The sequence below is a fragment of the Anas platyrhynchos genome, chromosome 13, assembly GCF_047663525.1.
Source record: "Anas platyrhynchos isolate ZD024472 breed Pekin duck chromosome 13, IASCAAS_PekinDuck_T2T, whole genome shotgun sequence".
In the NCBI taxonomy this organism is placed as follows: Eukaryota; Metazoa; Chordata; class Aves; order Anseriformes; family Anatidae; genus Anas; species Anas platyrhynchos.
The window spans coordinates 663,040-679,948 of record NC_092599.1 but is presented as its reverse complement, the minus strand read 5'-3'; the positions used below and the strand labels follow the sequence as shown (position 1 = coordinate 679,948).

The 16,909-nt window shown below is 47.7% G+C and overlaps 1 protein-coding gene across 2 annotated transcripts; it reads left to right on the top strand.

Annotated features, from left to right (window-relative positions):
- Window positions 1-8: 8 nt before the first annotated feature.
- Window positions 9-16,628, top strand: LOC101796791 (cullin-associated NEDD8-dissociated protein 1). 2 transcript variants are annotated; one of them, XM_027468060.3, is made up of 15 exons: window positions 9-237; window positions 930-1,073; window positions 3,446-3,600; window positions 4,515-4,638; window positions 5,264-5,520; window positions 6,130-6,235; window positions 6,902-7,050; window positions 8,864-9,156; window positions 9,784-9,925; window positions 11,148-12,653; window positions 13,032-13,127; window positions 13,808-13,977; window positions 14,095-14,259; window positions 14,891-14,998; window positions 15,190-16,628. In XM_027468060.3, the coding sequence occupies exons 1-15, from the start codon at window positions 170-172 to the stop codon at window positions 15,415-15,417; spliced, it is 3,711 nt and encodes a 1,236-aa protein (XP_027323861.3). In that variant the 5' UTR covers window positions 9-169; the 3' UTR covers window positions 15,418-16,628. The 2 variants fall into 2 exon arrangements, with proteins under 2 accessions (XP_027323861.3, XP_012948000.4); XM_013092546.5 differs by lacking the exon at window positions 9-237 and adding an exon at window positions 1,768-1,839 and having other exon boundaries at window positions 933-1,073.
- Window positions 16,629-16,909: the final 281 nt, after the last annotated feature.

Here is a 16,909-nt window from a genome sequence, read left to right as displayed (position 1 = left end):
GCACGGCCCCGGGAGCGCCCGTCCCGCCCCGTCCCGTCCCGTCCCGTCCCGCTGAGGCGCGGGTCCCTCCCGGGCGGGTGCCGCGGGCAGCGCCGCGGGGCTGCGGGGCCGAGCGGGCGGCGGGGGTCGCGGCGCGGCCGGGCCCGGCGCCATCTTCGCGGCCGGCGCCATGTGCAGCGCCTCGTTCCACATCGCCGGGCTGCTGGAGAAGATGGCCTCCAGCGACAAGGACTTCAGGTGCGGGACGGGGCCGTGCGGGGCTGTGCGGGGCGGGCTGTGCCCCGCTGGGTCAGCGGGCGGGGGGTTCCCCCGGCGGCCCCGGAGCCGCGGCGGGTGCAGGGCAGCGCCCCGCAGGATTTCTCCTCAGGGTTTCTGGCGGGTCGGTACCGCAGAAGCCCTCGCTCCCTGTCCTCGGCTGCCGCTCCGGGACAGCCTCGTTGGGCGCTGAAGGTGGCCTCGTACACCAGGGCAGCGTTTGTTCTTAGGTGCTGAATGGGTTACATCAACGCCTGATTTAAAGTGGATGTGTCCTTTGGGAAATGAGAGGGGAGAGCTGCGCTTTGGCTCCTCTGAGATACCCAGCCCTGCGCCGAGCCCAACGTTAGCACAGTTAATGTGCGGTAACCGGACTGACGTCTCTCAGAACCCCGGCTTCTGTGCTAGCTCCTCTTACATTTCCTTGCTCCCAGGAAAACAGACACTTACCAGAACTCCTCAACATCCATTTTCACTTTGTGCCTGTTAGAAAACTATATCGACTAACAGCCAGCTGAGATTTTGTTTTTAGTTCAGAGCTGGAACGATAGATACTTGCTTGGTTTTGCTCACGGGAGACAAAAGTGCAATCAGAAATGTTTGTTTGGTCGCTGTCACGTGAAGGAGGTGCGTTTGTGCCTCCCAGCTGATCCACTTGTCCTGTGTTCCTTCAGGTTTATGGCCACCAATGACCTGATGATGGAACTGCAGAAAGATTCTATAAAACTAGATGAAGACAGCGAGAAAAAAGTTGTGAAAATGCTTCTGAAATTGCTGGAGGACAAAAATGGGGAAGTACAGAACCTCGCTGTGAAGTGGTAAGTGCCTTGGCATCAGTTACCGTGTTCCTTGGCAATAACAAAGCCGTCACAGACTCCAGAGGGTGTGTTGGAGCGCAGCCTCGTCCTGCAGCGTTGGCACCTTGCTCCAGCCTCCCTTTGTAGGGGCTTCCCCTCGCTGTGCTTGCAGGCACGGCAGTCACTTTCTCTGTCAGGATTCAGAAAGGGTGAGCACACAGATACCTGTGCACAAGCAGTAGGCAACTTTGGAAGTCGTTCAGTGTTCGTATTATGAATCTTACCATCTTGAAAATATTATGACTAAAATTTTATTTCTGCAGAGACAAGCTCAGCCTAAAATATCAGACATCAGGCTCCCCCTCCCCTCCTTTTCTGGGCTTTGAGATCCAGTGCTGAATTGCCTGGTGGTCCTGTCTTTGTTAGAGATGGTACTAAGCTGATGACGTGTGTGGCCCTTCAGAAATGGCAGAATCCCAGGTCCCAATCCTGTCCTTCAAGGGCATTTTCATTAAAGTTTACAAAGCACTGCTTGTTTTTTTTTTTTTGTTTTTTCCCTACTTTGACTCGAGTAGTCTGTGCTGTTTCTTTGCTTTGGACCATTTGGATATATCTTTTCAACCCAAATGGAAAAGGCAGGAGGTTCCATTATTAATCAATCATCTGGTGAAGTGATCCTAGTGCTGACATGTTCTCTCCTGTCTCTTTCCCCCAGCATGTCTAAATGGGAGTGTTCATTCTAGAAATGAAATTGAATGGGTCAGTTCACGCACAGGGCTCCAGAAAGGTGGGCCATTTAAAGACAACTTTGGGTTCCTGTATTTTTTCCAACTGTGGATCTTAGTCATACTCCCTTCTTTTCTGTCATGCTACTTCTATCCCTGTACTTTCCCTGTGACCTTTGGCTGTTTCTTTTTGATTCCGACTGTCCTGACTTTTTCCCCAACTTTCTTGGCCTTCTTCATGTCTCTACCAGCTTCGGGTTTGGTTCTTTTGTTTTGTAAAGCAAAACGGTTGGGCACTAAACAGAAGATAAATTTATTTGCCTATTTATCTGTGGTTGCATCAGGAATAAGTCCATATTCATCTAGAATGTGATCATTAGAAAGTAAACATCAAAATTAAACCAGATATATTTCCTTTTTATACCTAAGGAAGTGCTTGTAACAGTCACATGCAGTTAGTTATACCCAGCCAGGAGGAGAAATGCGACATTCTGCAGGATGCTGGCAGTTGATTCTGTTATGTAAAACTTTCAGAGGAAATCTGAAATCACACTTTGCATCCAGTAGATTAACAAATTTGAAATCCATCTGAAAACCTGATTCTAGTTCTGTGTTGTGTTTTGTTTCAGTTGAGGTGAGTTCCTCAGCTTCTCTGTGCTTTCAGGGTCCCCGTCTGTTCTGGTCTGTACTTGGAGGCATAAAGGTGAACACCATTTGCGCTTGCACAAAGTCCTATTATGAAGTTCTTATTTTCTAATTATTGTATTTCAGAGAAGCTACTCAGACTCTAAAAAGCTATTCCTGTCCTGGTTTGTCCATGTAAGAACAGCCTTACACAAAGCAGGCTGTGGTTGTGTGCCCTGGGAAGCGCTGTGCGTGTAGTGCTTGCCAGGCATTGACGTGGTAATGGTGGGGTGCTCTAGTCCCACTTTTCTGTGCAGTGTGTTAAAAAAAAAAAGGAAAAGCAAAACTCCCAAAAGGCAGATTAATCCTTTCCTTTGCTCTGTTTTCCATTTTAACCTGGCCGTGTGGACAGTATACTGGGAGAGGGGGCATCTGTGCTCTGCGATGCTCCCGCTCATCGGTGCTGGCCTGTCATGAAAATTCTGGCAGCCGGCTTTGTTGGTCGTGCAACAGCAACTCCTTAGCGAGGGGAGCAGAACATCCAGGGGAAGCAATGCTTTTTGTGTTCCTTTGGTTAGCTCAAAGAGTTAACGACAGCCAGCTAGAGAAGGAAAGCCGTAACACGCAACTCACCGAGATACAGTTAATACTTTCTGCTTTAGGTTATTTGCACCCATTTACAAGCTAATTAAAATAAAGAGATGCAAACAAATGCTGTCAAACTCCCTGTGTACAATTTCGCCTAAGATCTTGCTGCTAAGATCTTAATTGGCTTTATGTTTGCAGTAGTTATGTGAATTATCCTACAAATCTGATCTAAAATCCACTGAAGTCTTAGGCTGAGTTAACTGAGGCAACAGCACAGGGTGCGTAAGCCTAGGGACGTGACGTGGGCTCTGGGATATCAGTACTCAGTGCAGATATTACGGGAATATTTGCACTTGGGACTGAGATGCCCGTAAGGAAGAGTGTGCCCGAGCATCACTTGGTGGTGCTGGAAGCAGCCTTCTTCCTGCTCGTTCTGACTGGCCTCTCCTCCTGCAGCCTGGGCCCGCTGGTTGGCAAGGTGAAGGAGTACCAGGTGGAAACCATTGTGGACACGCTGTGTACCAACATGTTGTCAGACAAGGAGCAGCTGCGGGACATCTCCAGCATCGGGCTGAAAACAGTCATCTCCGAGCTGCCACCAGCTGCTACAGGTAAGACAAGGCAGCAGGGAGCCCCAGCCCTTGGGAGACAGGAGAACGGGTAGTTCGGAGCCTGAAAGTGCCAAATCCTTCACTCACCTGCTGGAGGGCAAGGAATACCGTAAGGAGGAAGGACAGCAGAAGTTGGGTTAGAAATGTGATAAAGATTGGATGAAATGAGGACTCTTGAACTGGTCCCCTGCAGGATGCCTGTGTCTGAAAGCACAGCAGAGTTCTTGGAGAAAATCATTCTTGTTCATGGCAATCCTAAAGCACGGGGTGTGTCAGGGTACCGCTGCTCAGGCAGCCTGGCAGGGCTGTTTGGTCTCGACATCAGCAGTGCCAGCACTGCACCGCCTCCTGTCTGCAGCCCTGCAGGACCAGGTTTTCTGGCTGCCACAGCTGCCCTGTCTGCTTCTCCTGCACTTGGAACCAAGTATTCCAAAAATCCAGCAGCTTTTCAGGAGATACCCAAGGCTTCCAAAGAATTAAGTTTCCTCTGCAGCCATCTCACGTGGCTGTGGCTGTGGCAGTGCTGCTGGCCTGCTTTGGAAGTTGGGAGGAGAATGAGAATTAGTGTGTAAATACTTGCTGAACCCCTCTCTCAGATTCTGCAAAAATGTGAAGCTCTTGAGAGGCATCTTTTCAGAAGCCTTTATTTAACATACATCACATGAACTGAAACTTGCAGGGTAGCGACAGATAAATCATCTCCTTAGGGGCTGGGATTGACACTGTGTGGGTAGAAGGCAGCAACAGCAGTGTTGGTTTGCTGCAAAATAGAGGGTTGGACATCTCCCTGTGTGCTTCCTTCACCCTAATTTGTTGCTTTTTTATTGTTCGTAAATGTAGGAAGGGTTGAATGGTTCTTAACAGCATAAAAATTTCTTTTTAACTGTCAGTGGGGAAAAATCTCTCTCTTGCAGGCTCCACCATGACAGCAAATGTATGCAAAAAGATCACGGCCCAGCTGACAGGAGCCATTGGCAAGCAGGAGGATATATCCGTGCAGTTGGAGGCTCTTGACATCCTGTCAGATATGTTGAGCAGGTACCAAAGGATTTCCTTTGGCAGCTGTGTACGGCAGGGGGCTGCTCTGTATGTGTTTGCTTTTGATTTCTGAATTTCCCTAATCTTACTACGAGGACTTAAAGGATTTGGTTGCCTGCCACAGGGGAATGTCTCAGCAGAGCAGATTCCTCAGCGGGGATGAGAGACAACATTTTGAGCCCTACTGTGCTTGGGAATAGCAGTAACAGTGGTGAGGGATCCCACAGAGACTCAGTTTAAGTTTAAGCAAGTGTCAGGAGGGAGAGGGCAAGCCAGGGAAGTTTATTTTAGCCCTGTGATCTGATTGCTCATGCATTTTTTTTCCTGGCTGCCTCTCTCTCTTGTTATATAAGTCAGAGTGGCAGTGTCATATGTCAACTGCATGCAGGAAATTATTGACAAGCCCCCAGGTCACCCAGAAGGACACAGCCAAAATCAAAATACTCCATGATGAATGCAAATAACCCCTCCCCGTGTTGTGCAGAACACCAAAACCACCCTTTTCCTCTCCTTCCTGCTCTGTGAAATCTTTATGGCTGAAGAGTTTTTTACATTTTTTGCTGGCAAGGAAGCTTTTCCTCTGACACGTTGACTTTCAGCTTCTGTCTTGTTCTGTTGCTTGCAGGCTAGGGGGAACTCTCTACTCTTTCCATTCTTCCATCCTGAGCTGCCTCCTGCCTCAGCTGACGAGCCCCCGGCTGGCCGTGCGTAAGAGGGCCATCGTTGCCTTGGGTCATCTTGTCTTGACCTGCAGTGGGAACATCTTCTCGGAGCTCACAGAGCATCTCCTCGCTGAGCTGAAGAAGAATGAGTCCACCTCGACTACCAGGACATACATCCAGTGCATCGCTGGCATCAGTAGGCAGGCTGGACACCGCATCGGTAGGACAAGTAGCTTGAAGTGGTACCGGGCAATGTGCATGTATTGTAGAGCAGCTCTTTTTAGAGGTAAAAGAAGCGTGTTCGCTGTTCCTGAGGTGTTAGGGGGTTGTGCTTTGTGGTTCCCTCTGTGGTTCTCATCTGGCTTTGACCTCCACTTGGAGAGGAGACACCAAAGTAGCTCTGTGGCTGCCCTTCCGTAGTGCATTTCATCCCAAGGTCTTCAGCACTTTCCTGGTCTGAATTAATGCCTCTGTGAATTAGGTCAGTGGATGCATCCCGCTTTAAATAAGAGGCTGAATGGAAGGCAGCATATTTGATTGCTTGTCTAAAAGATCTGCCAGAAGCGACATTCAGCCCTAGAAGATTTCTAGGCACAGCTCTTTCCGTGACTGAAATGCCAACAAAGAACCGGAGACAGCGAGCAGGGTCACCTGCTAAAAATTCCTTTCAGGCTGGTTTTTGGTGGGCTGCTGGTTCCTTTCCCCAGAGATGCAGAGGAGGAATGCTCTGCCAGGCATGTGAAGGAAGTGGCAGATGGCTGAGCTGTGGGCAGCTTGGATACGTGTCCGCTGTGATGTGTTTTATTGCTGCTTGCTTTGTCTTTCCCAGGAGAACATCTGGAGAAGATAATTCCTCTAATTGTTCAGTACTGTAACGTGGAAGATGATGAGTTGAGGGAGTACTGCTTCCAGGCCTTCGAGTCCTTTGTAAGAAGGTGTGTGCCCTGGGGGAACAGCCGTGCACCGTCCTGTGCATCGGTGTCCTCCTGGTGTGAACATCTGTACTTCAGCATCCAGGGCTGAGTGCCTCCCTTCCTGCGGGGAAGGAGTTCACAAATGAAATCTCTTCTTCACATGCAGAGTTGGACATGAGTTACGAGCCATTTTACTTCCACACGCGAGAGCATGTTTCTGTATTGGCTTTGCAGGAGCAGGACAAGTTTTCCTTGTCCTTGGGGGATTCCTCAGGAAGAGGGAATTGCCTCGTTCCTGGTGTGTGGAGAGAGTGGGAGGCAGGAAAGGGGCTCAAGGAGAGGAGCTGCTGAGCTGCAGCTTTCCTGATGTTTGGTCAAAAGTTCAGTGCTTGTCTTGGAGAAGGAGCCCTTCAGAGCTCCTGAGGTTTCCTCTCATAAGGGAGGACTAAATCAGGTGGTGAAAGCTATTTTTTTTTCCCTTATAGAAATTATTGCATCCTTCCCGGGAGAATGCGGCCTTGCTTTGTGTGCAGGGAGAGCAGCTCTGCTTTAACTCGTGTTAGCAAAATGCTTAAATAGTCCATGAAACATTTTGGCATCCTTTTGAGATGGGTTGTGTTATTTGGGTATTTAAAATTGCTTATTATTTGATTTATTAACTCTTAGGATTTTTATTTGTTGTGATAGGTGCCCAAAGGAGATTGACCCTCACATCCCCAGTGTGATGGGGTTATGTTTGAAGTACATCACCTTTGACCCAAACTACAACTACGATAATGAGGAGGAGGAAGAGGAAGAGAGGATGGAAACTGAAAATGGGGAGGATGAAGAGCAAGGTGCCTGCTTGTGAGGATGGCTGTGCTCAGCAGAACACTGGTTAACATTTCTCCCCTTCCTGTGTGCTGTCCCCCTCTCTGATGTTTCCTTTAAGATCTGTGTCCAGGCAGTTGTGCTGAATGGGTTATTTCAGTTTACCAATGGGGATAACATAGCTGTAGGTGCAAAGTTCCAACAACAATTCTGAACTTGATAGTTTGTTTTTTTTTTTCTGCCAAGCACCTCAGGTCTTCACCTGTGTTAGGAAACAGGGAAAGCTCTGAAACCAGTGCTCTGAACTAGCTTAGTGGAGAGCTAGGTGGAGGGAGCTTTGCCTTTCCTGTCCCTGCTGGCTGCAGCAGTCTCAGAGCTCGCACAGCAAGCAGCCAGGTTTGGTGCCCGGCGATCCCGAGGAGCAGCTCGGCCATCCTGACCGTTGGAGGCACTCCTCGTGCCCTGCGAGGTGGCAGCCTCGGGCTGCTGCTCCAGGCTGCTGTGTGACCTGCAGGGGCTGTCCTTCTTGAAGGCTCTCTGGTTCTGAGCTTCCGCTGGTGGCACCAAGTTCAGCTGCAGCCCTTTTAACCAGGCACCAGCCAGCGTTTGCAGCTTACTTGAGTTCCAAAAGGCATTGGGTGTCTTTGGTGCAGTCTCACTTATTTACAAGGCTGGACAAACTCCTGTTTTCCCTGATCACAGGGGAGGTCAGGCAAGCATTCCTTGCTCCCAGGCTGTTGCAGCCGACACCCCTGCCAGGTTTGTCAATGTGGAGCTTTTACTTGGTTTCTGGGTTGCTTCCTCTTGCTTCTGCATCTGCTAGGCTGCTTTCAGCACATACACGCTGCTCCTGAAAACAGCGGGCAGCCAACGCTTCACTTTGCAGTCAGCTGGAGGCTACAGAAGCTCTGTTCTTTGTGAGACTGTTTTTTGGTGTGTTTTTTTTTTTTTTTTTTTTTTTTTGGCAAGAAGAGATACAGAGCTATTTGCAATTTCAATCTAAGAGTTTCAGTGCAGTAACTCAGCCTACAAATATTTTAGCCACACAATTCTGTTTGTACTATAAGGTAACTGTTTTGTACTACTTTGTAGCAGAAAAAAGCAAAGCTACAGTCCTGAACTCTTGAAGGTGTCACCTTTAAAAACATCACTCATCAGCGAAAGCACTCTGATAACCGTCTTAAAAGGGGTCTTTTGCTTATTTTCAGACTGTTCAGTTTGAGGTGGATATCCAGACTTGGTGAGATGAGAGGTCTGTGTTTAAAGCCTGTTAGCTGGAGAGAGCATTTCATGTTGCTATTTATAGCTGCATAAAGTGTGACAGCTAAGGGCAACAGCTAGAACCAGTTCCCTGGAAGAGAGGCATTTTTGTTTACTTTCATGCTAATTGGGCACAGTCTTGGCTGTCTGCCTGGAGAGTGTTCTGCCAATTGCACTGTAAATTGTTATGCCGCTCTGTGCCATTCAGGGATTGCTAAGACAAATATTTATGTATTTCTGGCTTTAAAAATGTGGGAACCTCGTTCTTCCTTCAGAACAAAAGCCCTGATGCCTGAGCCGGAGTGGCTTCACCAGTAAGTGCAGTGATATTGAGGTTTGCTCTTTGTCAGCTCTTACTTGGGACAGAAGAACCTGACACCAGCACAGGGCAGTCCCGAGTCCTACCTGCTGTCTGTAATGTTTGTATGGGCAGGCAACTCTGGACAGTTCCGTGTTCCCAGATATGTGTGAGTTACTGGTATCTGATGGCTGGAGAGGGAAGCTTGGAGGCACCAAGTGACCCTCTAGCTCTGATTTTCTCCTCATGGTGCATCCTGTTCTCCCTTGTGTTCTTTCCAGAAAGCGACGACGAGTACAGCGATGATGATGACATCAGCTGGAAGGTCCGCAGGGCTGCAGCCAAGTGCCTGGAGGCCATTGTCAGCAGCAGGCACGATCTGCTTCAGGATTTCTACAAAACGCTTTCCCCAGTTTTGATAAGCAGGTTCAAGGAGAGGGAGGAGAATGTCAAAGCTGACATCTTCAGTGCTTATATCGCCTTGCTGAAACAAACGCTGCCCACCCAGAGCTGGCGGCATGCTGCAGATGCCTCTGGCAAAGACGATGTTCCCCTGACGATGCTTCAGAACCAGGTGCGTGAGGAGGTGGTGGGCTGCATTAAATCAGAAAGCAATAAAGAGAAGTAGATACTGTGCCACTGATGAGTATGCCTAGCAGGCAAGTTGTAGAGCACAGCTGAAGGAGCCCTTTGGCACACAACCAGAGGGGACCAGATCCCAGGGGTGAATAGTTCATGGTTTTTCCCACTGTTCCTGGGGAGAGAGCATTGAGCCAGTGCAGGAGCACTGAGGTATAATCTCCATGATCCCCCCCCGGGTAGCCTCTGACACATTTGCAGACTGTGTGACACATTAATCTTGCGGTAAAATGATGATCTTATTGTATTTCTTCAATCTTCTCTGTTAGGGGATAACACCAACTTCATGATTCAGTTTGTAGAATGTGGAAGAGTAGAATAAAGTCCCTCCTGCTCATTACTTCATGTATCTCTAGTCCACATGAACTGTCTTGTAATCTTTCCCTACCTAGTCCATTCTCCTCTAACGAGCAATTGCGTTGTTTCTTGCTGTCTCTGTTCAGTTCTGTTGCTTTTAGTGCCCCTGGCTCAGCTGAGCAAGCTGCTCTGACGGCGTAGCTCTGTGCCCTGGCAGCTGGGATGACTGATGTGCTTCTTTCTGGTTTACTTTTCCAAATTGCAGGTCCCCAACATTGTCAAGGCCTTGCATAAGCAGCTTAAAGAAAAGAGCATCAAGTCAAGACAGGGTTGTTTCAGCCTGCTGACAGAACTGGCCAATGTTCTTCCTGGTTGCTTGGCGGATCACATCCCTGCACTGGTGCCTGGTAAAGCTTATCTGTGGTTTGTGGGTGGAGGAGTGGGGTTGGTTCTGTTAGTTCATAGTGTAACCTGTATTCTTCTTAGGTGCGTGTTTTGTTCCTCGCTGTTGTCTCTGTTCAGTTTCAAGGCATACACATCAAGTTCTGCTCCTTGTTGATACACTAAACAGTTTCCAGATAAATTCTTGTTTCTGTTGACTGCTGACAGACAGGATATCAGGTTCACTGCCACAGTCCCCAGAAGAGACACCTTTAGGAGGGCCTGTTCCAGCCTCCTTTGAAAGTAGCTGGGATTACACTGCTAGCATGCTGAAATCAGTAACACGTGCCATTTTCTTTTACAAAATAGAGTGGCGTTAAAAAAAATGTATTGACTGAAGCTTTTATGTGCACCCCCGTATTTTCCACAGAGCTTTCCTTTCCCATAGATTCATGGAGCAACCCAGGCTGCTGAAAGGCGCACAATACCGAGGTTTTGTCTTGGCTTTTGGACTGTCTGTGTTAGTAAATATGGAAAAGGTCTCTTGTGATTGTTCCTGGGCCCAAGCCATGCACCTCTCTCATGAATTAATAGATTGCAAAAAGCATTCAAACCAAGAGTCAAGCATAACTTCTGGGATGGCAAACAGTGCTGTTGTAAACATTCCTGATTAAGTCTTTAAGGAAACATAAATACGGGCCATAGAAAATGGACTTGCAAGTATGTCACTTCTGCAGAGGCAGTCGATCTATTGAACCAGAGAAAAGTAAAAGTCCCTGCCTCTTTTTTTTCCTTAAAAAAAAAAAAAGAAAAAAAAATCAAAACACTTCCCACAGAAAAGTAAAGGAAAGAAACATGAAAGGACATTACAGCTGTATGGAGTGCCTGTTGAAGTTAGATTTTCCCAGTCTTAATTTCATGCCACTTTTCTCCTGTTTATTTGTACCTTACTAGCAACCCCTCCTCATCTCAGCCCAGGATAACTTTTCTAACAGAATTTTAAATGGTTGTGTAGCCAGCTCTCCATGGCTGCTACAAAGAATATTTATGTCTGAATTGCCACTTCCCTGAAAGAAAAAGGACTGTAAGGATAGTAGCTCTCTTTAATGGTACATACCTTTTGTGTGAGCAGAGGAAGGAAGGAAAACAGATTCCAATTGTGTTCCTTTCCTGTTTGCTTGTTTATTTGTTCTGATTGAGAGCACTTAATGAAATAAGGCAGCATTCTTTCTTGTCTCTTCTGCACAGGTATTGTTTTCTCATTGGCTGATAAATCCAGCTCCTCCAACATGAGAATTGATACGCTATCTTTCCTTCATGTTCTTCTTTGCAACCACCAGCCAGAGGTATTTCATCCTCATATCAAAAGCCTGTTACCTCCAGTTGTGGCCTGTATTGGAGACTCCTTCTATAAGATCACTTCAGAGGCTCTGCTGGTTACTCAGCAACTTGTGAAAGTTATCAGGCCTTTGGGCAAATCTTGCACTTTTGATGCCAAGCCATATGTGAAGGACCTTTTCCCTGGTACTCTGAAGCGACTGAAGGCAGCTGACATTGACCAGGAGGTGAAGGAGCGCGCCATCTCGTGCATGGGACAAATCATTTACAATCTGGGAGATCATTTAAGCACTGATCTCCAGCCAACTTTGAAGATATTTCTGGAGAGGCTCAAAAATGAAATTACCCGATTGACAACAGTCAAAGCATTAACCCTAATTGCCAGTTCTCCACTTAAAATAGACTTGAGACCTATTTTAGGGGACGGTTTCCCCATTTTAGCTTCCTTTTTGAGAAAGAATCAACGTGCCTTGAAACTGAGCACTCTGACTGCTCTGGATATCCTGGTGAAGAACTACAGTGACAGCCTCAAGCCTGCCATGATAGAGTCTGTGCTAATGGAGCTCCCCGCTTTAATTAGTGAGAACGACATGCATGTTTCCCAGGTGGCAATCACATTCCTTACTACTTTAGCTAAAGTCTATCCATCCTGTATCTCTAAGATCAGTGGTTCCATTCTTACTGAAATCCTTCAGCTTGTTCACTCACCTTTGCTTCAAGGAGGGGCTCTGAACGCTATCATAGACTTCTTCCAGGCGCTGGTGCTGACAAAGACAGCCGCCATGGGCTGCTCGGAGCTGATGAAGCAGCTGACTGCACCAATTTACTCCTCGGGGTCAGCTGGGGCGTCAGTGACGTTACACAAGCAGGCGTATTACTCTGTCGCGAAGTGTGTGGCAGCCCTTTCCTCAGCCTGCCCCAAAGAAGCCCCTGGGATACTGAACCAGTTTATCCAGGATGTAAAAAGCCCCAAGTCCAGCCCTGCTGTAAAAGTGCTAGCCTTCCTTGCCCTGGCAGAGATGGGGCGCACGATGAACCTTAGTGCTCAGAAAGAGCTCAAAACTGTCATCCTGGAGGCATTCACTTCTCCCAGCGAAGAGGTGAAATCTGCAGCTTCCTACGCGCTGGGGAACATCAGCGTTGGGAATCTGAAGGAGTATCTTCCCTTCATGCTGAAAGAGATTGGAAGCCAGCCCAAGAGGCAGTACCTCCTGCTGCACTCTCTAAAGGAAGTCATCAGCTCCTCTCCAGCCGACGGCCTCAAACCATACGTGGAGGACATTTGGGCTCTGCTCTTCAAGCACTGTGAGTGCACGGAAGAAGGGACGCGCAACGTGGTGGCTGAATGCTTGGGGAAGCTGACTCTGGTGAATCCTTCTGAGCTGCTGCCCCGGCTGAAAAAACAGCTGTCATCAGGTAGTGTGACGAGGAGCACTGCTGAGAGTAGGGAAATACCTTTTTTTTCCTGTAAAGTTCTTTTGTAAACTGCTGGTGGGTACAACAGGGAGCAAAGCCAGTCTGTAGAGGTGAGGAGGAAATGAGGGATCTTGGCGAGGGAGATCAAAGGGAACACTGGGTTGCATGGGATGCAGGAGGGTGTTGGCAACAGGGACTGCACATGGAGATTGTGCTGGGACTGGTTTTAAGTAAAGGGGTTGTTAAGGCAAATCCTCTGTTCTCTTCTGTTTTCAGTGTGCTTGTAATGAGACTGAGAGTAGAGTATGCTACAAAATTACAGTAGTGATTTTTGTCCATTGACCTGTCACAGTCTTTCTCTTTCCATCTTCATCACAGGCTCTCCACATGCCCGGAGCACAGTGGTAACTGCAGTGAAATTCACAATTGCAGATCAGCCTCAGCCCATTGATGCTCTCCTGAAAAGCTGCATAGGTAGGCTAGTGCAAAGCACAGTGTAATCTGGAAACAGGTGCTGGTTTTGTGTAGCAGCTCAGGGATTTTTCCCATCTATCTGAACCTCGTCTAATCCAGTTAATTTTCCTCTGTGTTTCTCTGCTTTTGGCATTCAGGACTGTCATGGATCCTTGTTAAACGCTCTTGGGCATGTTCCATTGGTGACATTTTCAGGGAACATAGGATCCCCACACTTTCAAACTTAGGGTTCCAGCATCATGCAGACAGGGATCTTGTGAAGTGTAACCTACATTAAAACGGCCTTATAGCTAGGGAGCCTGGATCTTGGATCTGTTTTATAAAACTGGGCCCTGGGTTTCAGAGAAGTCTAATTTGAGCAAGTTAGATCTGGGCAAGAAAGAAGGAACACCTTCTGTGAATATTGAAGCTTCTGGTTTGACTTTAGGATGAGGTCTGTGGTAGCTAGAATCATACTGGTTGCTTTTATGCCCAAATACAGAAACGTCTTGTTTCTTTCCTTTACTATATCCCAGATGAAAGCATCTCTAATGTCTTTGTTAGACTGTGCCCCTAGAGTTATTTGGCGTAGATGTGTCATATCCAGGCTCCATCAAAAACACGTTGTCGTGGCTTTGGGTCAGTTGCGAGCGCTTCTCAAACACTGCAGCAGGACTAACTGGTGTGTTTGTATCCCCCAGGGGACTTCTTGAAAACTCTTGAGGATTCAGACCTGAACGTTCGACGCGTGGCTTTAGCCATGTTTAATTCTGCTGCTCACAACAAACCTTCTTTAATACGGGAATTACTAAATGCAGTTCTCCCCAGCCTGTATAGTGAAACAAAGGTCAGAAGGGAACTTATCCGTGAGGTATGTCCTTAGTGCGGCGTGAGTGCGATACGGCAGCGACTCGGTGCACGTGCAGCTGAGATGGAGCTGTCACAGTCTGCTGTTAGGTTACAGCTGTATTTTGTTTTCTTGTTTAAGGTAGAAATGGGGCCATTCAAGCACACAGTGGACGATGGCCTTGACGTGAGGAAAGCTGCTTTTGAATGCATGTACACGCTGCTGGAAAGTTGTCTTGACCGGCTGGATATCTACGAGTATCTGAACCACGTGGAGGATGGACTGAAGGATCACTATGACATTCGGGTGGGTAGAGGCTTTGCCAGAACTGCTGGAGGACAGCAAAGGAAATGATGGTAGTTCCTGGGAACTGGGGCCTAAATTGAGCTGATGTGTCACCATGGCATGGAGTGTGCCTGCCATGTCTGCTGCAGCTTTCATCTGGATATCTTCCAGCCCTAGTTTCACTGTCGTGGCCTTGAAAATGCAACCCTGCTGTAGCTGGCTTTACAGGAAATCTACCCAAGTCTAGAATATCAGGAATTGGCATTTACTTAGTGCAGCCAGTGATACTATACAAAAAAATAGAGGTGTTGTTGATGGTTGCATATAGGAAGCACTATATCCTTTCATTCTATTTAATTTACCTCCACTTAAGGAGGTGCAGCAGTGGCACAATCCCTGTGGTGAATGCCTCTCAAAAGCTGTCAGTGCTCTACAGACACCTGAGAGGAGGACAACTGAGACCAGAGTCTAACTGGTTACTGTTGTGCACTGGCTGCTCAGAGGTGCGTTTCTAGTAATGCCCAAAAGCTTGTTAAAACCCCTGGAAGCAGCAGGCAGCGTGACACCCCAGGTGAAGCAGATGCACGTTCACTGCTGTGTCGGGGACTGGAGGGCGTAGTGAAGCAGCACCTCTTCTCCCTCCTCTGTCTAGATGCTGACTTTCATCATGCTGGCTCGGCTCTCCACACTCTGTCCTAATGCAGTCCTGCAAAGGCTCGAGCGACTGATCGAACCGCTCCGAGCGACGTGCTCCACAAAGGTAAGATCAGAGAGTGACGCACTAGGGGTGGGTTCTGCCACCTGTGCTGTTACTGTCACTGCTTCCGAGCAGCCTCGTCCCACGTTCCTTTGGTCAGAAAACCCTGTCCCTGTCCCTGCTGGTGTTCAATTTTGTGCCTGTATCTGTGCCTGTTCTAAATCCCAGCTAAAAATGGGGCCTTGGATTTTTAGGTAAAAGCTGGTTCAGTGAAACAGGAGTTTGAAAAGCAGGATGAACTGAAGAGATCAGCAATGAGAGCAGTGGCTGCACTCCTGACCATCCCCGAAGTAGAGAAAAGTCCAGCCATGGCTGAATTTTCATCTCAAATCAGATCCAATCCAGAAATGGCATCACTTTTTGAAAGTATTCAGAAGGATTCTGCTTCTCTACCCGCCACAGAATCGATGGACACGAGCTAAGGTTTTGCTCATCTGCTCCGTCACCTTCCTGTCCTCACCATGCAGTAACCCAGCAGATACACCACACGGGGCTGAGAACGTCAGCTTCTGCAACAGCCCCTTCCTTGGAAGTCATTGAGTGCTGATGGGAGAAAATAGCTGAAAGCATGGGACATCTGGCTGAATTTGTGTGTGGGAGAGCAAGGGAAGCGTGTCCGTATGGAGGGGAGGGAGAAGACACCTACGTTACGTCTTCAGCAAGCTTTTAGAGGGCTTATGAAGCAACCTGAATTCAGAATGGTTCCATGAAAAATGGAAACCACTTCCTGCAGTATTTCCCTACTGCAGTACAGAGAAATAAAGCCTTTGTTGTTTTTATTTTTTAAACCACTGCATATGCACTTTTTACTCCCCAGTTGCCTGAAGAATGTATTTGTATTGTTTCACTAAGTAAGCTGGCTAAAAACTAGATGTCTAATTGATGAGCATCAAGCAGAGGTAGGGCCTGCTTGAAAAAGAGGCAGGAGATCTGCATTAGCTGAGCTGCACGAGCTGCAGTTGATCATCGCGCTGTAGCTTTCCCACACAGGGCTAAATTTGTAAAATATGTACTGATAGTTAAGTATTTCTGCAGTGTTTTTGTGATATGAAACTACCTTGCTTATGTTTTCTTGGTTTTGACTGTACAATACCTCAACGAGCTGTCTTCCAAAAAGAGACTACTTGATTGTATTACAATAAATCACCCACTGAGCTTTTCTTTACTTGAAACACCGACCTCTTCCCCCGTGGAGCAGCTCGGTGTTTCTCTCACCTGACAGCCACCAAAGCACCGATCTACTGTGAACGCTGGTCACGAAACGACACAGCAGCAGAAGCATTCACAGCAAAGTTCACAGAAGTATTCTCGTATCGCAGAAGAGATGAAGACCAGTTGCCAGGTTCCAGAACATGGTCACAGCAACTCTTCTGTCATTTGAAAGCCTTCTCTAAAGTGGCTGTTTTGTTCAAATGCAGCTTTGCACAGGGAAAAAGCTTTAAGAGGCAGAAAGGATGTAACAGAAAATTAGAGAACAAAACTACCACGACACATTTCTTGAAGCCATGGAGTTGTAACAAGCTTTCATTTCTCCATTTCTGGCAGTGGGTGATTTGAAAAGTATTTATAGTGCAGTGTGAAAGAACATCCCTTCTGTTTGAGTGGTATCTGAAAATAAAAATGTAGCTGTGGAGCTGTGTGCATTCCTCAGTTTGTTAGCCATAGTGACAATGCGTTCTGACCAATTCTACCAGGAGCCTAAAGCACAAGGAAAAAAAGCACTACGTGACTTTTCCTTAGGCTCCAAAAGGAATTCCGTTCCTTCCCCTTGGCCATGCTCAGAAAGGGGAGCTGGCCCCAGCCCACCTGAGGTACAAGTGCCCCCGTACCTTAAAGCAAGAGCTGCGCAGCGTGCACTGCTGCCACCCCACTGCCAGGCGGGCACCAACTGTGGGTGTGAGCGGGGCCACAGCT